The 25,046-nt window shown below is 35.4% G+C and overlaps 1 protein-coding gene across 1 annotated transcript in view; it reads right to left on the bottom strand.

Annotated features, from left to right (window-relative positions):
- The window catches only part of EMCN (endomucin), a 130,710-nt gene that overhangs the window by 76,669 nt on the left and 28,995 nt on the right, over window positions 1-25,046 (bottom strand). Inside the window, exons 2-3 of the mRNA XM_055296910.2 lie at window positions 14,672-14,797; window positions 5,131-5,199 (exon numbers count right to left, since the gene is read on the bottom strand). Of these exons, the coding sequence (XP_055152885.2) occupies window positions 5,131-5,199; window positions 14,672-14,797 (195 nt within the window). The remainder of the gene's footprint in view (window positions 1-5,130; window positions 5,200-14,671; window positions 14,798-25,046) is intronic.

The following is a 25,046-nucleotide window of genomic DNA, read 5'->3' as shown; positions in this document are numbered from 1 at the left end:
AATTATACTAAAAAGCTTCTGCATAGCAAAAGAAACTATCAAAAGAATAAGCAGATAACCTACAGAATGGAGGAAATTTTTGCAAACTCTGCATCCAACAAAAGTCTAATATTCTGCATCTATAAGGAATTTAAATTTACAAGAGAAAACAACCCCATGCCCCAAAACATGGGCAAAGGACATGAACAGACACGTTTAAAAGGAAGACATACATGTAGCCAACAATCATATAAAAAAAGTTCAACATCATTGATTATTAGAGAAATGCAAATCAAAACCACAATGAGATATGCTCTCACACCAGTTAGAATGGCTATTACTAAAATGTTAAAAAGATAACAGTTGCCAGTGAGGTTGTGGAGAAAAAGGAAGGCTTGTAGATTGTTGGTGGGAGTGTAAATTAGTTCAAACATTGTGGAGGACAGTATGGCAATTTCTTTAAGACCTAAAAACAGAAATACCACTCAACCTAACAATCCCATTACTTGGTATATAATCAAATGAATAGAAACCATTCTATTATGAAGCACACATACGTCCATTGCAGCACTATTCAGAATAGTAAAGGCATGCAATCAACCTAAATGACCCATCAATGACAAATTGGATAAACAATGTATGGTACATATACAACATGAAATACCATGCAGCTATAAAAAAGAATGAGATCATGTCCTCTCCAGGAATATGGATGAAGCTGGAGGACATTATCCTTAACAAACTAATACAGGAAAAGAAAATAAAATATTGCATGTTCTCACTTATAAGTGGGAGCTAAATGATGAGAACACATGAACACATAGAGGGGTCAAGGCATAAATTATAAAAAATATTAGAAAATACTTTGCAGTAAATGAATATGAAAACATAATATACCAAAATTTACGGAATGCAGAGAAAGCAATGGAAAGAAGGAAATTTATAGGTGTTAACACGTATTAAAAAGAAGAATAGTCTCAATCAAAATCCTCACTGGCCAATTTGATAAACTAGAAAAAGAAGACAAAACTAAACTCATACGAAGCAGTGGGAAAGAAACAGTAAGGATTAGAGAAGAATGAAATAAAATAGAGAATAGAAACACAACACAGAAAAAAAAGTTTGTTCTTTGAACAGATCTATAAAATTGAGACACTTTTAGCTATGCTGATAAAGAAATAAGAGAGAGGGGTCAAGTTATCAAAATTATGAATGAAAGAGGATTCATTATTACCAACCTTACAGAACTTAGAAGGATTATAAGGCAATGCTGTGAACAACTATATGCCAACAAATTAGATAATCTAGATTACATGGGCAAATTCCCAGGAAATCACTAACTACAAAAACTGAGGCAAGAAGAAATAGGAAATCTGATAGACTTATAATAAGTAAAGAAATTAAGTTAGTATTTTAAAAAAATTTCATAAAGAAAGCTCAGCACCAGGGTCTTCCCTGGAAAATTCTACCAAATATTTAAAGAGCAATTACCACCAATCCTCATAAAGTCTTTCAAAAATTAGTAGAGAAGGGAATGCTTCCCAACTTATTCTATGAGGCTAGTATTATTTTGATTTCAAAACTAGATAAATACATCACAAGAAAACTACAAACATATATTTCATGAATATAGACATAAAAATTCTTAACATAATAATGTAAAGTTTAACACCACGTAAAAAGAATTGTACCCCATGACCAAGTTGGATTTAGCCTAGGAATTCAAGGTCGACTCAACATATAGAAATCAATATCATATGCCACGTTAACAAAATAAGGAAATTTTTTAAAACATGATAATCTCAATATAATAAGACAAGGCATTTTAAAAAATCCAATACCCTTGCATAATAAACACACTCTACAAACTGGTAATAAAAGAGAACTTCCTCATTCTAATAAAGGTCATTTATTAAAAACTCATAATTAACATCATACTTACTGGTGAAAAACTGACAGTTTTTCCTGAAAGTTAGAAACAAGACAAGGATGTCCCCTCCCACAACTTCTACTCAACCTTGTATTGAAGGTGCTAGCCAGGGTAGTTAAGCAATAAAATAAACAAAATAAAATTATAAATAAAAGAAAGTCATCCACACTGGAAAGAAGGAAGTAAAACTATCTATATTTGCAGATGACATAATCTTGCACATGGAAAATTCTAAGGAATACACATACACATATACACACACAAATTAGAGCTAATAAATTGGTTCAATAGAGTGGAAGGATATAATACTAACATAAAAAAATAAATTATATTTCTATATAGTAGCAATGAATAATCCAAAATTGAAATAAAAAAAGATTTTACTACAAAATAATTTTATTTAAAATGAATAAAATACTAGGAATAAATTTAACAAAAATAAGTTTAAGCCTTTCACACTTGAAAACTACAAACATCATCAAAATAAATTGAAGAAGACATTGATAAATGGAAAGACAACCTGTGCTCATGAATTGAAAGCCCTGATTGTTAAGATGGCAATACTCCTCAAATTGATCTACAGATTTAATGCAATCCCTATCACAATCCTAGCTGGCTTTGCAGAAATCAACAAGTTGATCTCAAAATTCACTTTAAAATTAGCGTGATAAAATTGGTGTGGTAAAGTTGAATAGCCAAAACAATCTTAGATAAAAAAGAAAAAGTTGGAGGACTCACATTTCCTGTTTTCAAAACTTACTACGAAGTAATAGTAATCAAGAATATATGATTCTGACATAACAATAGGCATATAGGTGTAAGTGGAGTAGCTTCAGGAGTCCAGAAAAAAACTCATATTAGGTGGATGCAAATGTAATTGCAGCTTTTGCATTGTTGGAATGTACCATTTCATACTGGCATACATTCTTAAATAAATGTGGTTAAGTTTTATAGATAGATAGACAGATAGATAGAAAGATATCCCTATGATAAAATGAACTTCTAGATATATATTCTAGAAATATATATATTCTAGAAGTATATATATATATATATTTTTTGTTTGTTTGTTTGTTTTGTTTTGTTTTTGAGGTGGAGTCTCATTCTGTCACCCAGGCTGGAGCGCAGTGGCCCAATCTCGGCTCACTGCAACCTCCACCTCCTGGGTCCAAGCGATTCTCCTGCCTCAGCCTCCTGGGTAGCTGGGATTACAGATGCGTGCCACCGCGCCCAGCTAATTTTTGTATTTTTAGTAGAGACATACACATACTCAGGCTTTCACCATGTTGGTTAAGCTGGTCTTGAACTGACCTCAAGTGATCCACTCTTCTTGGCCTCCCAAAGTGTTGGGATTACAGGCATGAGCCACTGCACCCGTCCATGTTATATATAATTTTAATGGGCATTTCCCGTTTTTTTTTTCTTTTTTTTTTTTTTTTTTGCTAATGACATCACTTGCTGTTTATTTTATGTTTATTTAAACTATGGAAATGATGTTAGACAAAAACAAATCCAAGCAATTTTCTTATTCGAGTTCAAAATTGGTCGTAAAAGAAGTGCAGACAACTCACAATATAAACAAGGCTTTTGTCTCAGGAATTGCTAATGAACATACAGTGCATTCAAGAAGTTCAAGAAGTTTTGCAAAGGAAACGAGATCCTTGTAGATGAGGAGTATAGTGGCCAGATATCGAAGTCCACAATGACCAATTGAGAGCAATCGTTGAAGCTGTTTCTCTAACAACTACATGAGAAGTTGCCAAAGAACCCAAACCTTGAGGATTCTACAGCCGTTTAGCATTTGAAGCAAATTGGAAAGTTGGAAAAACTTGATAAGTGGGTGCCTCATGAGCTGAGTGAAAATAAAAAAAATCCTCGTTTTGAAGTGTCATCTTCTCTTATTCTACACACACAAACCATTTCTTGATCTGATTGTGATGTGTGACAAAAAGTGACAACTGGCAACAACTAGCTCAGTGGTTGGACTGAGAAAAAGCTCCAAAGCACTTCCCAAAGCCAAACTTGCACCAAATAAAGGTCACGGTCACTGTTTGGTGGTCGGGTCCGCTGCAGCTGTCTGAATCCTGGCGAAACCATTACCTCTGAGAAGTATGTTCAGCAAATCACTGAGATGCTCTGAAAACTGCAACATCTGCAGCCAGCATTGGTCGACAGGACTCAACTCTTCTCCAAGAAATTCTACCCCATGAAAATTAGAGATTTTCAGGCTTCAAAAGATACTATCAACAAAATTAAAAGATAACCTATAGAATGGGAAAAATATTTGCAAATTATCTGTCATGTAAACTTCTAGTCTTGGATGTATAGAGAACTCTTACAACTCAACAATAAGAGGACAAACAGCCAAATTTTTTAAAAAGTAGACAAAGAATTTGAGCAGACATTTTTCCAAGGACAATATACAAATGGCTACCAAACACATGAAATATGTTCAACATCATTAATCATTAGAGAATTATAACTCAGAATCACAATAAGATACCAGTTCACACCCACTGAGATAATTATAATTAAGACAGACAAGTGTTAGCTAGCATACGGAGATACTGGAACTCTCATACGTTGCTGGTGGAAATGTAATATAGTACAGCTGCTTTGGAAATCAGTTTCTTAAAATGTTAAACAGAGTTAAGCTGTGACTTAGCCATTCGACCTCAAGACATATACTTAAGAGAAATGAAAAACGTAAGCAGACAAAAACTTGCACATAAATGTTCATAGCAGCATTATTTATAATCATTAGCAAGTAGAAACAATGCAGATGTTCATCAATTAATAAATGGATAAACAAAATGTGGTATATCCATACAATGCAATATTATTTAGTAATAAAAAAGAATGAACTACAGATACATGTTACAACATGGGTGAGTTTGAAAACATTATGCCAAGTGAAAGAATCCAGACACGAAAGGTCATATATTGTATGATTCCATTTATATGAAATGTCCAGAACAGGCAAATCTATAAAGAAGGTTAGTGGTTACGAGAGGCTGGGAGGGGGATATGGGAAGTGATTGGTAATTGATATAGGGTTTCCTCTTGGGGAGATTAAAATGTGCTGAAATTAATAGTGGTGGTGGCTGTAAAATCTTGTTAAAATACTAAAAACTTCTGAATTGTACACTTTAAAAGGGTGACTATTATGTTATGTGAATTATATATTTTTTTAAAATTGTAGAAAATGAATCACTACTCACCATCTTCACTTGTTAAAAAAGTAACTGTTGACATCAGAGATGTTTTAAGTAATTCGTTGGTGATTGTTCCTAGTTTGATAAAATAGATTAAATTATTATTAATCATAATCTCATGTTATCTGTCAGTAAATACATAAAAATAAGTTAAATCTATAGGTGGATTGGCATCTCTCCTTTGTCTATCTTTAATTTTTCCCGTTTTCCAGTTCGTTTTGTCTAAAGAATATATGTATATTAAATATTTGGGTGGCCTACACACACACACACACACACACACACACACACACATTTTTGCATAATAAGTCCCCAAAACAAGTTTCCACTGAAGATTGTTACTTAGGTATCTTTAAACATGCAAAAAATTATTACAAAATTCTAAATTTTAATGTTTAAAATCATTCTATTTTTCCCTGTGAGAAAAGTGACATGGTCAATAGGACCTAAGAGTATCATGCCTTTTGTTTTTCTAGAATTACATTTCATTTTATTGATTTAGTTATGGCACTGAAACTGCTAAATGAACATAAGTCATGAGGAACTTGAAAACTTCTGTATTAATTTGTGTGCCCTTCTTTGTTCTTGAGGGCAGTATCCAATTCTAGTTTTTTTTTTTTTTTTTTTTTTTTTTTTGGAGACAGAGTCTCGCTCTGTCGCCCAGGCTGGAGTGCAGTGGCGCAATCTCAGCTCACTGCAAGCTCTGCCTCCTGGGTTCACGCCATTCTCCTGCCTCAGCCTCCCGAGTAGATGGGACTACAGGTGCCCACCACCACGCCCAGCTAATTTTTTTGCATTTTTTGTTAGTAGAGGCGGGGTTTCACCGTGTTAGCCTGGATGGTCTCAATCTCGTGATCCTCCCACCTCGGCCTCCCAAAATGCTGGAATTACAGGCGTGAGCCACTGTGCCTGGCCTCTAGTCACATTTTTAATCTTAGTATCAAGAATTATTCCTGGCATACACTAGGCATTTAGTCAATGTTGTTTCAAATAAGGAAGCACTCATATAACACATGAAAATCAACCAAGGGGCAAATCTGCCCTAGTAGTCAACATGACTCATCAGTTTGATACCTACTCTCCAACTCTCTGTAATCATCTTTCTCCCTTCCTCCCTCCCTCCCTCCCTCCCTCCCTCCCTCCCTCCTTCCTTCCTTCCTTCCTTCCTTCCTTCCTTCCTTCCTTCCTTCCTTCCTTCTTTCCTTCCTCTTTTTCTTCTCTCCTTCTTGCTTGACAAGGTCTTGCTCTGTCATGCAGGCTGGAGTGCAGTGGTATGAGCATACCTCACTGCAGAATCAGACTTCTGGCCTCAAGTGATCCCCAATTTCAACCATCCAAAGCGCTGAGATTACAGGTGTGAGCCACAGCACCCGGCCCCTCTTCTTTGTTCCTTCCTTTTTTAACAATTTTATTTTAGACTCAGGGGGTACACGTGCAGGTTTGTTGCATGGGTATATTGTGTGATTAGGGCAAAAAGCTATTTATTTTTAAAGATATTATATTATTTTGAGTCAATAGATGTTTATAATAGATTAAATCATTAAGATATCATAATTTTATTCTCTGCAAAATTGTTTCTTAAACTAGCATTCATTCATGCCATTTTCTAAATCTTTGAGAACCATGTTGAATTCTATTTAGGCTACAACTGTTTCAAAGAAATGTCTAATTTGTAAACATTTCATATATTGTGATGATAAACTAAAAGCAAAACATCAACTTTGCCACTTCAAAATTATCTGAAAAGGAAAAACCAAAAAATCACGTACAAAGATATCCCAGGCACTTCATTTTCTATTTAAATATAACAGGGAACAGAAAGACAATGAATAAAAGGAGAAAGACTACAGAGAAAAATGGGGTACCCAAACTCATTTTTTTCTGACTAATCATACAAGAAATTTCCAAGAACATTTTTAAAATTTTGTTATTTATAGTTGTATCTAGTTAGTTTCTACATAGAGGATGTACAATGGAAATATCACCGTATTTAGCACCCTGTGTGAGATAGGTGGCCAAATGCATCAGGCTCCTTTACTGACCTCAGCTGAAATTTCTGGTACTAAATATTTTAGTACCAGAAATTGTTAGTATCACTGTTGAGAAACTTTTATTCCTGCATTATAATTCAACTCATTGAAAAATACTAGACTATTCAATGTTTTTAAAATGAAGCTGAATAGTAATCAACTTTTTAACTTAAAAAAATTAAATTTCAAGTTTCTTTTTTATCTTAGAAGTTCATTTTATGATAAGGATATTCAACATCTGTCAAATGTTGATTTTTAACTCCAGCCTTTTGGCCTTTGCACAAAATGTGCAGTGCACTTGATGTACATCTAGGAAGAGGTCAAGTCCCATTTCTCTAATTGGGTGAATCTCTGAAAGCAAGCCCTGCTCCAGGCAAAGCTCTATCAATCACTTCTGCCACTTCAGTGATTATGTTGCTGCAAGAAGAATTCTCATCTCAGTTGCACATTTTCCACTTTTCTGATGATAGAATTTCTGCCATTGGCAAGAAAAATCAATTTGATTTGATTTAGAAAGACATAAGCACTACTAGACCAATGATCTTTTGACCTTTAAACAAAGAAATTCTGATTAGGAAGACTTAAAATGAAAATAAAGACACTTCTCCATGTTGTGTTTTTTTGGTAAATACTTTCATCGTGGCTAAGAGGACCATACTGGCCATGAGAAAGAGGGAATAAGGGACTTCTTCACTGCAGATACCTTTTTTTTGTATTATTGAGTAATTTTAAAAATTATTATTTTGGAGAATGGGACAATGTATAAAACTCCTCCAAATTTAAGCCCCTCACAGGCCTGAAATTAGTAAGTCAAATATACTGATACACAATCCCTAGAACATGATAATTCTTAAGATAAATTCTCCATCTCCTTTATTACTGTGTACTAATTGTGTTGCCCTTAGGGGGATGGGCATATTAAGTGTACTTAGTCTGAATCATCTAACCCTTAATACACGGTGGTGATCAAGTAAGCCAGACAAAAAGGAGTTATTTTCTCTGTCTTCTTTGTCCAATGTTGTTCCCTCATTCTCCTATAAGCACCACAGAACCCAATTTGCCTAACAGCTCTCTCAGCCCTACCACCCTGCCAGACTTTCTGTTTCCCACTCTGGATCCAAGCAGCTGGGCACCTGAGAGCCTGCCTTTCCTGCTTTATCTCTCTTCCACCTCGCTCTCTCAGTAGCTCTCATCAGAGACCCTAGAATAGACTAACCTCCTTCCTTTAATTTCTCTCCCATGGCTGGATTTATGTTTCGAGATTTTAACCCTTAAAATTCTCAAAATAAATATCAGATGATATCAAAGTATTATTATTTATTTGGAGGATTTGATGATGGCATTGTAGCTTTGTGATTGTCTATATTTTTTGAGATGCATATTTAATATATAGAAGTACACTGGCATGAAGTCTGGGTTCCCTTCAAAGTACCTTGACAACCAAATTAAGAGAGAGAGTGAAACAGAAAGAAGGCAGGAAGGGGAAATAAAAAGAAAAATGAAGCAAATGTGATAAAATCTAGATAAAGAGTGATTTGGGGAGATGGGCATATGGAGATTAATTACAGTATTCCCTACCTTCAGATATAGCTGTCTATTTTTATAACAAAAATTGATAAAAAGTAAAACTTCTCTGACCCATTAAATTTTTTATAATTGTATATGAATAATTTAACAGTCAAGTGAGTAACTACTGAAGGACACAGACAACAGTGTAGTTTATTATTTTTTTCTTTTTTTTTTTATTATACTTTAGGGTTTTAGGGTACATGTGCACAACGTGCAGGTTTGTTACATATGTATCCATGTGCCATGTTGATTTCCTGCACCCATTAACTCGTCATTTAGCATTAGGTGTATCTCCTAATGCTGTCCCTCCCCCCTCCCCCCACCCCACAACAGTCCCCGGAGTGTGATGTTCCCCTTCCTGTGTCCATGAGTTCTCATTGTTCAATTCCCACCTATGAGTGAGAACATGCGGTGTTTGGTTTTTTGTCCTTGCGATAGTTTACTGAGAATGATGTTTTCCAGTTTCATCCATGTCCCTACAAAGGACACGAACTCATCATTTTTTATGGCTGCATAGTATTCCATGGTGTATATGTGCCACATTTTCTTAATCCAGTCTATCGTTGTTGGACATTTGGGTTGGTTCCAACTCTTTGCTATTGTGAATAGTGCCGCAATAAACATACGTGTGCATGTGTCTTTATAGCAGCATGATTTATAATCCTTTCGGTATATACCCAGTAATGGGATGGCTGGGTCAAATGGTATTTCTAGTTCGAGATCCCTGAGGAATCGCCACACTGACTTCCACAATGGTTGAACTAATTTACAGTCCCACCAACAGTGTAAAAGTGTTCCTATTTCTCCACATCCTCTCCAGCACCTGTTGTTTCCTGATTTTTTAATGATGGCCATTCTAACTGGTGTGAGATGGTATCTCACTGTGGTTTTCATTTGCATTTCTCTGATGGCCAGTGATGATGAGCATTTCTTCATGTGTTTTTTGGCTGCATAAATGTCTTCTTTTGAGAAGTGTCTGTTCATATCCTCTGCCCACTTTTTGATGGGGTTGTTTGTTTTTTTCTTGTAAATTTGTTTGAGTTCATTGTAGATTCTGGATATTAGCCCTTTGTCAGATGAGTAGGTTGCAAAAATTTTCTCCCATTCTGTAGGTTGCCTGTTCACTCTGATGGTAGTTTCTTTTGCTGTGCAGAAGCTCTTTAGTTTAATCAGATCCCATTTGTCGATTTTGGCTTTTGTTGCCATTGCTTTTGGTGTTTTAGACATGAAGTCCTTGCCCACGCCTATGTCCTGAATGGTATTGCCTAGGTTTTCCTGTAGGATTTTAATGGTTTTAGGTCTAACATATAAGTCTTTAATCCATCTTGAATTAATTTTTGTATAAGGTGTAAGGAAAGGATCCAGTTGCAGCTTTCTACATATGGCTAGCCAGTTTTCCCAGCACCATTTATTAAATAGGGAATCCTTTCCCCATTTCTTGTTTTTGTCAGGTTTGTCAAAGATCAGATAGTTGTAGATATGTGGCATCATTTCTGAGGGCTCTGTTCTGTTCCATTGATCTATGTCTCTGTTGTGGTACCAGTACCATGCTGTTTTGGTTACTGTAGCCTTGTAGTATAATTTAAAGTCAGGTAGTGTGATGCCTCCAGCTTTGTTCTTTTGGCTTAGGATTGACTTGGTGATGCGGGCTCTTTTTTGGTTCCATATGAACTTTAAAGTAGTTTTTTCCAATTCTGTGAAGAAAGTCATTGGTAGCTTGATGGGTATGGCATTGAATCTATAAATTACCTTGGGCAGTATGGCCATTTTCACGATATTGATTCTTCCAACCCATGAGCATGGAATGTTCTTCCATTTGTTTGTATCCTCTTTTATTTCATTGAGCAGTGGTTTGTAGTTCTCCTTGAAGAGGTCCTTCACATCCCTGGTAAGTTGGATTCCTAGGTATTTTATTCTCTTTGAAGCAATTGTGAATGGGAGTTCACTCATGATTTGGCTCTCTGTTTGTCTGTGATTGGTGTACAAGAATGCTTGTGATTTTTGTACATTAATTTTGTATCCTGAGACTTTGCTGAAGTTGCTAATCAGCTTGAGATTTTGGGCTGAGACAATGGGGTTTTCTAGATATACAATCATGTCATCTGCAAACAGGGGCAGTTTGACTTCCTCTTTTCCTAAGTGAATACCCTTTATTTCCTTCTCCTGCCTGATTGCTCTGGCCAGAACTTCCAGCACTATGTTGAATAGGAGCAGTGAGAGAGGGCATCCCTGTCTTGTGCCAGTTTTCAGAGGGAATGCTTCCAGTTTTTGCCCATTCAGTATGATATTGGCTGTGGGTTTGTCACAGATAACTCTTATTATTTTGAGATACGTCCCATCAATACCTAATTTATTGAGAGTTTTTAGCATGAAGGGTTGTTGAATTTTGTCAAAGGCCTTTTCTGCATCTATTGAGATAATCATGTGGTTTTTGTCTTTGGTTCTGTTTATATGCTGGATTACATTTATTGATTTGCGTATGTTGAACCAAACTTTCATCCCAGGGATGAAGCCCACTTGATCATGGTGGATAAGCTTTTTGATGTGCTGCTGGATTCGGTTTGCCAGTATTTTATTGAGGATTTTTGCATCAATATTCATCAAGGATATTGGTCTGAAGTTCTCTTTTTTGGTTATGTCTCTGCCAGGTTTTGGTATCAGGACGATGCTGGCTTCATAAAATGTGTTAGGGAGGATTCCCTCTTTTTCTATCAATTGGAATAGTTTCAGAAGGAATGGTACCAGTTCCTCCTTGTACCTCTGGTAGAATTCAGCTGTGAATCCGTCAGGTCCTGGACTCTTTTTGGTTGGTAAGCTATTGATTATTGCCACAATTTCAGAACCTGTTATTGGTCTATTCAGAGATTCAACGTCTTCCTGGTTTAGTCTTGGGAGGGTGTATTTGTCGAGGAATTTATCCATTTCTTCTAGGTTTTCTAGTTTATTTGCATAGAGGTGTTTGTAGTATTCTCTGATGGTAGATTGTATTTCTGTGGGATCAATGGTGATATCCCCTTTTCCATTTTTTATTGCATCTATTTAATTCTTCTCTCTTTTCTTCTTTATTAGTCTTGCTAGCGGTCCATCAATTTTGTTGATCTTTTCAAAAAACCAGCTCCTGGATTCATTAATTTTTTGAAGGGTTTTTTGTGTCTCTATTTCCTTCAGTTCTGCTCTGATTTTAGTGATTTCTAGCCTTCTGCTAGCTTTTGAATGTGTTTGCTCTTGCTTTTCTAGTTCTTTTAATTGTGATGTTAGGGTGTCAATTTTGGATCTTTCCTGCTTTCTCTTGTGGGCATTTAGTGCTATAAATTTCCCTCTACACACTGCTTTGAATGTGTCCCAGAGATTCTGGTATGTTGTGTCTTTGTTCTCGTTGGTTTCAAAGAACATCTTTATTTCTGCCTTCATTTCATTATGTACCCAATAGTCATTCAGGAGCAGGTTGTTCAGTTTCCATGTAGTTGAGTGGTTTTGAGTGAGTTTCTTAATCCTGAGTTCTAGTTTGATTGCACTGTGGTCTGAGAGACAGTTTGTTATAATTTCTGTTCTTTTACATTTGCTGAGGAGAGCTTTACTTCCAACTATGTGTTCAATTTTGGAATAGGTGTGGTGTGGTGCTGAAAAAAATGTATATTCTGTTGACTTGGGGTGGAGAGTTCTGTAGATGTCTATTAGGTCCACTTTATGTAGAGCTGAGTTCAATTCCTGGATATCCTTGTTAACTTTCTGTCTCGTTGATCTGTCTAATGCTGACAGTGGGGTGTTAAAATCTCCCATTATTATTGTGTGGGAGTTTAAGTCCCTTTGTAGGTCACTGAGGACTTGCTTTATGAATCTGGGTTCTCCTGTGTTGGGTGCATATATATTTAGGATAGTTAGCTCTTGTTGTTGAATTGATCCCTTTACCATTATGTAATGGCCTTCTTTGTCTCTTTTGATCTTTGTTGGTTTAAAGTCTATTTTATCAGAGACTAGGATTGCAACCCCTGCCTTTTTTTGTTTTCCAGTTGCTTGATAGATCTTCCTCCATCCCTTTATTTTGAGTCTATGTGTGTCTCTGCACGTGAGATGGGTTTCCTGAATGCAGCACACTGATGGATCCTGACTCCTTATCCAGTTTGCCAGTCTGTGTCTTTTGATTGGAGCATTTAGCCCATTTACATTTAACGTTAATATTGTTATGTGTGAATCTGATCCTGTCATTATGATGTTAGTTGGTTATTTTGCTCGTTAGTTGCTATAGTTTCTTCCTAGCCTCGATGGTCTTTACAATTTGGCATGTTTTTGCAGGGGCTGGTATCAGTTGTTCCTTTCCATGTTTAGTGCTTCCTTCAGGAGCTCTTTTAGGGCAGGCCTGGTGGTGACAAAATCACTCAGCGTTTCCTTGTCTGTAAAGTATTTTATTTCTCCTTGACTTATGAAGCTTAGTTTGGCGGGATAGGAAATTCTGGGTTGAAAATTCTTTTCTTTCAGAATGTTGAATATCGGCCCCCACTCTCTTCTGGCTTGTAGAGTTTCTGCTGAGAGATCAGTTGTTAGTCTGATGTGCTTCCCTTTGTGGGTAACCCGACCTTTCTCTCTGGCTGCCCTTAACATTTTTTCCTTCATTTCAACTTTGGTGAATCTGACAATTATGTGTCTTGGAGTTGCCCTTCTCGAGGAGTATCTTTGTGGCATTCTCTGTATTTCCTGAATCTGAATGCTGGCCTGCCTTGCTAGATTGGGGAAGTTCTCCTGGATAATATCATGCAGAGTGTTTTCCAACTTGGTTCCATTCTCCCCATCATTTTCAGGTACACCAATCAGACGTAGGTTTGGTCTTTTAACAGTGTAGTGTATATTAAATGTGTAATATAAATCGGTGAAAGTGTCCCAAAAAAGGAGTGTGTGTGTGTGCATGTATGTAACCTCAAGTATTCTATGCACTTGCTTCAAAGAAGGGTGCTTCAGTGTTCTGCTGTGGGGGACCCCAAGTAGTAGAGTTGCTAGAAATGGTTTGGTTTCATCTTATAATTAAACAACGCAGAAATAATGGACTATGATCATAGTACTCTTTGTCTCTGAGAATCACCACCCTATTCAAGCCCAGAAAACTAGCTTTCATTGGTCTTCTGCATACATTTGACCCTGGTCTTAGATTGAAAATTAAGGGGGGAATAGGGAGAGGTAAAAAAGACAGCATAGGAATTTCAGTTATCCATTCCATCAAGATATATGATTTTCTAGGGTCTTTCTATGACCTTAGCATTCTACCAGAGTTTTTGCCTATAGACAATCCACAAATCTGTTTTTCTTTTCCATTGATTACAGGACCTGTGTGATATGCCTTATTTTATGTGTGTTGCAAGATGGGCAGATGCAGTATGCATTGCATTGATAACCTCTTGCTTTTTTAATGGAAGTATTCTAATGGCTTTTAACATTTTTGTGGATGGTAAGGTAATCTCCTTTAATACCTAGCTAGAAAACATGATATAGTTGTCACTCAGTCCAGCAACAATAATGATTACATTGCTACTGAAACCTACAAATTAAATCTATTATCAATACAATACAACCAACAAAATCAGTCTGTTATTAGTACAGTTTCACCATGTTGGCTGTGCTGCTTAGATGGAGAACTGGAATATTTAGAAAGATATTTTATGACTTAGGACATGGCAATTTCTTTCTTCTCTAAAAATAAACTTTGTGTATGTAACATTCACAATAGAATCATTCTCAAACAGGTTGTGATCCCAAAGAATATCAACAAAGCAGCCCACTGAGAGCTCAGGGTTTTGTATGGAACCCCAAATAACACATGATTTAAAAATCGTGAAATAGCACTGACCTTTATAACAATCAGGTATAAGATACCAAATTATTTTTTCATACTGATGTAAATACATACTACTAATTTTATTTGTTAAAATTAAACTAAATTTACTAACAATTAATCCTACCTTTAGGAATTGTTCCAGTTGTTGGTGTGATGGTAACATTTTTCTGTAATGATTCTGTGTTTGGTGTTATAGATGTTTTTGTTGTAGTAGCGACAAGTGATGAAGGATCAGCTGACTTTATAACACCTAAAAAATGTAAATGAAAGTAGTTGCATTAACATTTACATATAGTTCGCCAATTAATAGACTAGTATATTTAAACAAATATACTGTATATATACTACTGTTAACCCAGTCAGTAGAACATGAATTTGCAACCAGTTTTCCAGTTGTAATCAATTTATCTTTAGCTCAGCATTTATTCACTAACTGCATCTACTGCTCACCAATGGCATGAATTTTCTAGATGGCTGGTAGGAGCAGTTTGTGGTTTCAGAGCAATATAATTTCTGAGAAAACTAATGAGGAATAAATGTATAAATTTGAAATTTAATAATATTTTTAATCCAACTAAACTAACCTTGCCAGACGAAATGCTTAAATGGGCACTCTCTGGGCAGTAGATGTTTCACTAAATATTTTCACATCACATTAAAATTATTAAGCAGTAAAATGTCAATATTAGTATATGTCTTCTTGATATAAAAGCACTCTATATAAATGTGTACTATATAAAGTATAAAATATAAAACATAATTAATAAAGACAAGGGTATACATATATACATACACATATATGTGTATATATACACACACATATATACACACAAAGGTAAGTTCCAAAGAAAGGCAATAATCTTTAATGAAATTCAACAACTGCAACATACTTAAAAGTAATAGGGCCACAATAAATCCACATTTTTTAATTGTTTATTTCTCTAAATTTTAACATTAATTAGGCAGGCAAAGGCACAGAAATGAAGGCAATACATTTTGATCCATATTATATATTTCTTTTAAATAAGAATTCTTAACACTTCCATTGAAACAAACGAGGAAATCAGTCTTCTGTAACAACCAGAGTTGGCAAAATCATCATTTCATTATTATTTTTCAAAGTGAAGTGTGTAAGATTTAACTCAGTGTTCTATGAAAATATTTACTTCGCATAAAATTATTGTAATTTATTAGCATTTATAAAATATTTTTAGTCCTGTATTTTGTTGTTTTCATCTCTGGAAATAGAGTTTTATGTTAAAAATCAAAATACAGCAAGCAAGTGTGTAAGAGAATTTGGAAAAAAAATTCACATCTATGGAAAGCATTGTTTTTTGTTCTTACTGGGTCTGGATAGAGTGTAAGTACCATGTTAGTTAAGAGGATGGACTTTGAATAATAAAGGCATATTCAAATCCCAGTCAAACTGGGTATGTTATTATAATAAATGTATGTCAATAGTATGACTTCTCAAATTTAAATTACATTTGAAATGTTCCTTTTTGAATCTGAGAAAAACCAATAATCTAGCATGTCCATGAAACCAATATCTCAGATGTCACGACATAGAGTATACGTGCTGTATAATTTTGTAGTCTTGAGATGCTTGGAAGTGTTAGTTCTTAGCACCGATTGTTTATAGATAGCACATAGAAATTGCTTGATGTATTCAGCACACAGAGAAAAGTGTTCAGCACATACAGAAATGATAGAACTGCATTTTCACAGGCTTTATGGAAATCAAGTCAAAAGCTTTTTTCACCTCTGGAGGTGCACTTCACACCCTTGGTCTTACATCCCTACCCCACAATATTCAGCAGGGAGCAGGAACACAGCTTTTAGAAGCTTATCTTTTCTCCATTAGTCATTTTGTTCTGGCTATTTTTGTTTTAGTCTTAACTTCCATGATGTAACACTAATTTTAAATTTCATATTGAGGTTGAAGAAATTACAAAAAAAATCACTTAGGAAAATTCACCTATAAATAGCCTGAATGATCCTCATCTATGGACTTCCCAATAGTAACATTCTTAATTTCTGAGCATAATCAACATCTTTAGACATGTTTTCCTTCCTTCCCTCTTTCCTTCCTTCCTTCCTTCCTTCCTTCCTTCCTTCCTTCCTTCCTTCCTCCCTTCCTTCTTCCCTTCCTTCTTTCCTCCCTCTTTCCTTCTTTCTCTTCCTTCCTTCTTTCCCTTCCTTTCCTTCTTTCATTTTCTGCCTCAATATTTATTGAGCAACTACTTATGTAAAAATCATGATTACATACAATAAAAGACTCTATGATTTATCACATGGTATCAAACATTACTTTCAATCTGGTAGGAAATATAATGCCTATGCACAATAAATAATAACGTATATCATATATGGGTTGTATAAACCAGTGTTTTTCAAACTGCAGATTGTGATACAATTAAAGAATAATTAAATCTCAGTAGTAGATTGCAGTCATAGCTTTTTCCAAGTTGGTAAAGAAAAGAAACAATATGAGAGTAGTATTGCAAAGAATAGGGTAAGTATTGTTTCATGAAGCTTTGGTATAGGGGTGTGTGTGTGTGTGTGTGTGTAAGTCTGCACGAAATGTGTGCCAATGCAAAATACATTCCTTACTGTGATTCTAGTTAAAAATTTGAAAGCTGCTGGACAAACAATAAATTGGACAAGACTTTATAAGATAAAATAAGACTACTCTGCTGGCATGAACAATGAATATTTCATGCTAGGCTAGGAGCTAGGGCTGGAAGAGTAATAATCTATCCATACAGGCAGAGGAAAGAGCATGAGCAGAGCTCTGCAGTGGAGAAGTGGAAGGTATTTCAGAGAACCGCAAACAGTTCTGTCTAGCTGGATTGCAGCATGCTACGAAAGAACATAGTGTGCAAGATCTGGGAAAATACTGGAGGTGAACTGTAGGGACCATGAACACCCCGACCAAGATTTAAGATTTTATCAAGTCACTGGAGAGCCATGGAAAGTGACCAAACAGAAATTCCACCCTAGGAAAGACAATGGGAAAATGTGTGGCGCAGAGAATGAGAAGACACCAGTTGGATCAAGCTGCAAGCCTCGTTTTTATATTTATTAATGTCCTCTGCCCTTTTGAAGTCATCATGTGACATCAATGAGTTCACATCCAAAAAATGACTTTATGAAAACTACAGTTAAGTGAATTTCTAACCACTGGTGCAGTAAGATTGAGATGCACTGTAAGGCTTTTCCTCCTCAACATCGTTAAACATATCTGGCCCCTGATTTCCCCTGAGTCAAACTTTAATTAATTAGTACTCTTTAACATCTCTATTATTAGTTCTCTGGGTTGTTTAACAAACAGCATGCCCTCTTTTGGCAAGGGCTGACAACTCCTAAAAGTACTGAGTATGCCATATTCCAGGCTCAATGTAAATACTTTCTGTGGGTTATCTAATTTAAAGACACGAAGAGGCTCATATTCTTATGATCACCATTTTATGGATAAGCAGACTGAGGCTCAAAAAGGGTAAGCAGTTTGCCAGCACTATGCACTGGTAAGTGATATAGTTGGAATTTAAATTCAGACAGCCCTGACTTGAGATAATATAGTCTTAACCATCACACATCTGGCCATAAGAAGGTAGCGTTATGCAAAGCTACATACCTCAGCTCCACCTGCTCTCTGCTTTTGACAGGGTGTGATAGTGACTAGGCATGCACATGTTTTGCTCTTATGTAACTACAGTGAGGAAATAGACAAAATAGTTCTCTATTTTTTTCTTAAACAAACATGTCAAGTGCCACATATATACATGTATATGTATACATACGAACACATAAAATGTTTCCATATTAGACTTCAAGCTTTAAAGGAAATTTCCCATTGGATAACACTATTTAGATCTTAAAAATGCAAAAAAAAAGTTTTTTCATTTAGAAAAACTTTGCACCTGGAAACTTTGTCTTACCATGTGGTGGAAAAGAATTATTTCCTCTAACTACCATGGTTGAAGGTTTTAAAGACCATGATGCGAGTAACACCAGATATGCTTTTACTGTATTATCTGTAAATTCCTTCTAGGTCTTATTTGATTTTGTAATAAACCATTGAGAGGAATAGCTTATTCTAAAGTATCTTCTTTTCACAGGACGTGGTGAGATACTATTTTTTTCCTCTGTATGTCAAAATGATTAAAGATAAATTTAACAAGGCAAATTGAGCCTCATGACTTTACTTGTGCCAAAGCAGATAGCACTGCTCTTGGGATGTTGTAAGAGAAACAGATGGTATTTTGTCCTGATTCTACCCTGTCCCCATATATCCAGACTTAGAGAGCTCAGGGGATACTGTGATATCAGTCTCCTGTACTACAAAGGATGAAGTGTTATCTGAATATTAAGAAAATAACTATTCTAATTATAAAAATTCTATGACAGATTTTTGCTAAGGTCTTTCCATAGATTCTGAAATAGTTCTGTATTCTCTGAAGTTCAATATAGGAAATTCCCAACGGTGCACATATAGGATCTTTCATGTGAACTTGCTTTGTTTTTTATCTTTGAGAATTCAGCTTATAGTTGGAAACTAAATATATTTTCTTCTGTTTTCAAATGATAAAGTCATCTACTCTTTGTAATTACAAAGCATGTCTAATCTTTGTAATTATATTTTTAGGTGATTGTCAAATAGTCACTAAAAGGTTTTTGTTTAAAGGGACAGGGTCTTGCTATTTTTCTCAGACTGGCCTTGAACTCCTGCGCTCAAGATATCATCCCACCTATGCCTCCTGGGTAGCTAGGATTACAGGTGTGCAGCATGACTGGCTAAAGTTAGAGTTTTTACCCATTCTTATAATGAGTAGTGCTCTCTCCAGTTATCCTTCCTCTTTGGGACAGCAGATCGCCTCTCCTTTACTAAGTCTACACCTAAAGTCCAGTAGAAATCCACTACTAAAGAAAGTAGATCTGGCTTCTTGTAGATCAGCACAAACATTGAAGACAGTAACTTAAAATTCTAGGATGATTTGAGATTGGGAGGGATTATATCCTAATGAAATATAATCTTTGCATTTTCTAGCTTAGAAAAGTTATGAGTTTAGGGTAGTTTCAGAAGATCACAGAACCAATTAGTAAAAAAGTTTCTTTTATTTCTATTTCAGTACTCTTGATTACATGATATACAAAAATCTGTTTTTGTTTCTAATTATACTACTTGGGTATATGGAATGCACTTGCCCTCTGAATTATCTCTGAGAAAATATTTACTTGTCAGTTTGCTCCATAAACAAAGTTTTGGAAGGAAGGTTTAAACTCTTGAAGAAAATGAAAAAATGATTTCTTCAAAAATATATAATTACGGTACATACAAAATGCTAATTACCAGGTGGTCTTATAAATGTCAAATGTCCTATTATTAGGTAATAAAGTCATAACCTAGACCAACTAATTTATGGAATTGATATTAAAACAATTTTAATTCTCAACAACTTACAATGTATTATCTCTACAAATTTATATGGTCTTCATGCATTGCTACCTTGTATTTATTCCCGGCAACTCAGTCTTTTACAATTTTTTGAAAATTTTATCTTAAAATAAAATAATTGCCAGTTTTTCAGTTATGATTTTGTGGATTTTTATTCTCTGGTGTATCACAGTATATCATGAACAAAAATGTACTTCTTAAGTTTGCATGTAATGGCAATACATAAATTGAGACTTGTAAATGGTAGGAGGGTCCCTTTTCATTGTAATTTTTCAGTAATTTCTAACATTATAATTCTTACTGTATACTTTCTATGGCAGTAAATGATCATTAATGAACTGTAAGTTGAAAATGTCTGTCTTTCTCACATATTAAAGAGATATATAAAATATATACATAAAAACATAATAAAATATACAAAAATAGATACAAATAAAATAAAGTACTGTTTCCATATTTGCATCAAATAGTCTTCATAAAAGACCTGGCACCAACTTCTTTTTGATTATTAATTTCATATTAACACAGTTGTACACTAATGGTGATCCTTCTCTTTTGATATGGGAGAGGTCACTTTGATCCACGGCCAACCACATTAAATGCAGCAATTTTTTTCAGTTAAAAGAAAAAAATTATTATGTGATGATGCAGCCTGGATAATTTCTCCTCTTTGCCTTCCTCCAAAAATTGTATGATATCATATAAAAATGTATAAGTAACTCATTAGCCAAGAGTCATTTGCCTCAATAAATATTTATTCAGCATCAATTTCAACAGACGTTAAGCACAATTTTAAAATGTGTGTTTTTCCTAGAGGAACTTAGAAGTTTTTTTCTGATACTTAAGCTATAAATACATGTGAAACAACTAGAAGATTATGCTTGTAGTTGTGCCATATAAAAATGGTGTTATATAATTAGTACTATATATAGCTGGTTCTACACAATATTAAGTGAAATCAAAGTGAGGTCATGTCTCTCTATGTGTCTGGCATAATCAGAAATTATTTTCTTGGAGGAAAATTTTTCAAGAGAAGCCAGATAACTGAACACAACAAGGAAAGAAAAAAGTTTATATTCAAATGGAAGAGAAAAATCAATAGTGCCAATAATATGAGGTCCAAAAAGAGACATTGACAATGTTACACATTAATAAGCATAATATTTTGGAAGGGGAAATCAGGGAAATCCCATTTAAAATGAAAACATCAGAGCTCGGGGCAACTCTTGTAAAAGAAGATTTTAAATTTAAAGTACATTTTCAGCTAAAGCTAAAAAGTATTGTAGCAAGCACAACAGTTCTGAGAATGTTTAAATTTCCTACATGAAATGACTTTGGAAGATAAGTAAGAAAATCTCATCTCTCACAGAAAGAAAAATATTCAGATAACTGGGAGAAAGCTGCACCTGAAAGAGGAATCTCCTCAGGTTGCCAGCCATCTGTGAGGTGGGGAGGGAGTGCCAAGACTGGCAGGCTCTGAGGATGGACAGGTGTCTCAGCCACCTGGCCGCTCTGGGGAGAACAGGAAGACAGCATTCCAGTGGTGAGTTTGTTAAACAGAAAACAACAATATCTGCAAAATGGACCCAAGAACCTGAGATGTCCTGGCTGACAAATGGATGGAGGTGTACAAGGTAAATTGCCTACCTCACCCAGGTGTCTTGTTCAAAATTACGGGGCCATTTTTCCTTCACAAGTGGATAATTCTTCAAAGATCATGTTCCATAGTAATGAGATATTTTTAGATTGTGGACTTTAGTATAAGGAGATGTTTTATATATTACAGCCAGTTTGGATGAGAAATTTCAAATCCTGAGGTAAAAAAAGGCAAAGGTTACATTTAATATTTATAAATGTAGGAGTGGGAGGAAAAAGGAATATCTTGGCAATGCTCCTTGGCCCTCAGACACTTGTCCTGAGACCCCTTTCTTCCTCCATACAGTTCTCTGACTCTAGAAGGGAACTATGGTTCTGCAGCTCAAAAACTGCCTTCCAACGAAGTAAGATGCTGGGGCTCAGCACATCCCTGAAAGCAACAACAAATCCTTATAAGGAAGTTACCTTCCAAGGAAGTAAGATGCTAGAGTCAGCACATCCTTGTAGGGAGCAACAAAAGCAATCAAGTCTCTTGGATCCATCTCATGACTTCAGACAAGGGATCACTTTGGGTGCCCTCTCAGTCCCGAGGGGAGCAGCACTGCTTTGTCCCTTCTCTGGGCTCCATATAGAGGAGGGGAAAGTAGGAGAGGATGCAGTTCCTATTATCTCTTGAATTAAATCTTTGGCTTTTGATACAGTTAGGAGTTGTGTCCCCACCCAAATCTCATCTTGAATTATAATCTCCATAATCCCCACGTGCCAAGGGAGAGAACAGATGGAGATAACTGAATCATGGGGACAGTTTTCCCCATGCTGTTTTCATGACAGTGAGTGAGTCTCATGAAATCTGATGGTTTTATAAAGGGCATTTCCTGTGCACTTGCACACATTCTCTCCCGCCTGCCGTCATGTAAGACGTGTGTTTACTTCTCCTTCACCTTCCACCGTGATTGTAAGTTTCCTGAGGCATTTCCAGCAGTGCAGAGCTGTGAGTCCATTAAACCTCTTTTCTTTATAAATTACTGAGTCTTGGGTACTTCATCATAGCAGTATGAGAATGGACTAATACAGCTTTCCTCTGAACTTCAAAGGTAGCCACTTAAAATCTTAATTTTTAAACTACTGGCCCTCCTGAGCATTTCTTTGGAGACAAGGAAAGTCTCACTGGACGCTTTTTACTAGCAGATCACATTAGTTTAGTATAGTGACTTGCACACATGAAATGGCATGATGGAAGAAAATTATAGACCTGGCAACTCTGACATTAGCTAACTGTGTAACTGTGTGAGCCACTTTACCTTGCTGGGCCCCCATTTTTTCATCTATAAAAAGTGACTGTTGAGCAATGTCTCTTCAACTATGAGACTGTATTATATCTAAGGTTCAGTTACAATGTAAATATCCATCATGACAAATAATAAAGAATAACTTGCATTTATACATATCAAGGGGAAGCTTGTATTTCAGGAGTTCTACCTAATTGGTCTATGGAGTTATTAACTTCTTACCTGGGAGAAATCTGTGCCCAAAAGGGAATTGTGTATTTTAGGGGACAAAGATAACTACATTCATTTACAATTTGGTGATGTTGCCTGGATTAAATGTATTTCCCTTTAGTGTGTTGTTCTACCCAGAACTAGAGAAAACGTTAAAGGTCAAATTTGAAACAGACATTTGGAATACTTTGCTTTGGAATTTTCTTTTCACCATAGAAGAGCAAGTGTAATAAGATGAAATCTTTTTATAGATAAATTAACTCCTACCTGAATAAACAGAGCCCATATTCAATATGTTAGCTAATTCCCTTTTAAAGTGTAGTGTGTGTATGTTATGCCTATAATTGGTGAAAACTGAGTTTCTAAAAATAGTCTATAGTATTGCACTTGAAGCTAGAACATGATATTTGACTGAGTCTGAGACGTCTTGCTTTTCATATTATCTACTCTTATTTTTCGTTTCTCTAAATGTAAAGAAAAACTATTTAGTTGATTTAAAATACTCTTTAGTTTGTATCAACTGAAAGACTAGTTATAAAGGGGTAAAATTTTAAAAGTTATTTTTATCTTCCAAAAAATCAGAGAGAATTTTTTTTGCCCTAAAAAGTTGTTTTAAGTTACAGAAAACGTAACTTAAATGACTGGCATTCCAAGAAAAGCACATATAACAATAATTACTTGTATTTACATTATTTGATTCTAATAACAATTTTGTGAAACAGTTGAACAGGCACTACTTGTTTCTCCATTTTATAGATGGAGAAACTGAGGCCCTGGTAACCAATTTTGACTTTTGAAGATGCAGAGTCAGAAAGTGTTAGAGCCTTGTTCAAATTCAGGTGATCTAGTCTCAGCTTCCACGTTCTCTTTCTCTACATTGGCTAGAGGTTTGGAACTATAATATGAAATTATGCTGTTTGTGGTTGCAGTATTCCCATGCTACTACTTTAGTACTCTGATGACTTTAAAGAGTTCATTTTTCCCTTATGCTATTCTTAATCATTAAGAAAATAAATGTAACAAATTAGGGTATATGATCATATGGTAATTCTATTTTTAATTTTTTGAGGAACCTCCATACAGTTTTCCACAATGATGGTACTAATTTACATTCACACCAACAGTGTAGAGTCATGTTGACACATAACAGCATTTCAGTCAGTGACAGACCACATATGCAAGAGTAAGATGATAAAGGAGCTGAAAAATTCCTGTTGTCTAATGACATCATAGCTGTTGTAATGTTGCAGTACAATGCATTACTGACATGTTTGTGGTGATGCTAGTATAAAAAAACCTGTGTTGCCGGTCATATTCAAGTATAGCATATATAATTATGTACAGTATATAATATCTGATAATGGTAATAAATGACTATGTTACTAGTTTGTGTATACCATACAGTCAACCCTCTATATCTGCACCTACAAATTCAACCAAATGCAGTATTTCTGGGATACAAAACCTGTGGATGCAGAAGACCAGCTTTTCATATCTGTGGGCTCCACAAGGCCGACTGTGGGACTTGAGCATGCCTAGATTTCAGTACCTGCACGTGTCCTAGAACCAACCTCGTTGGATACTGAAACACAACTGCATTACTTTATTATCATTATTTTAGAGTGTACACCTATTTATTTAAAAAAAGAAAGTTAACTAGAAAGCAGCCTCAGGCAGTTCCTTCATTAGGTATTTCAGAAGAAGACATTATTATAGGAGATGATAGCTCCATGAATGTTATTGCCCTTGAAGGCCTTCCAGTGGGACAAGATGTGGAGGTGAAAGACAGTGATATTGATGATCATAGCCCTGTGTAGGGCTAGGCTAATATGTGTTTTTCTGTCTTAATTTTTTACAACTTGAAAAAGTAAAAAAAAAAAAAAAAAAAAAAGATTAAAAACAGAAAAAAGCTTATAGATTAAGAATATAAAAAAAAGAAACTATTT

The sequence above is a fragment of the Symphalangus syndactylus genome, chromosome 10, assembly GCF_028878055.3.
Source record: "Symphalangus syndactylus isolate Jambi chromosome 10, NHGRI_mSymSyn1-v2.1_pri, whole genome shotgun sequence".
NCBI classification, from domain to species: domain Eukaryota; kingdom Metazoa; phylum Chordata; class Mammalia; order Primates; family Hylobatidae; genus Symphalangus; species Symphalangus syndactylus.
The sequence above is the reverse complement of the archived record's forward strand: the minus strand, read 5'-3'. Positions and strand labels throughout refer to the sequence as shown.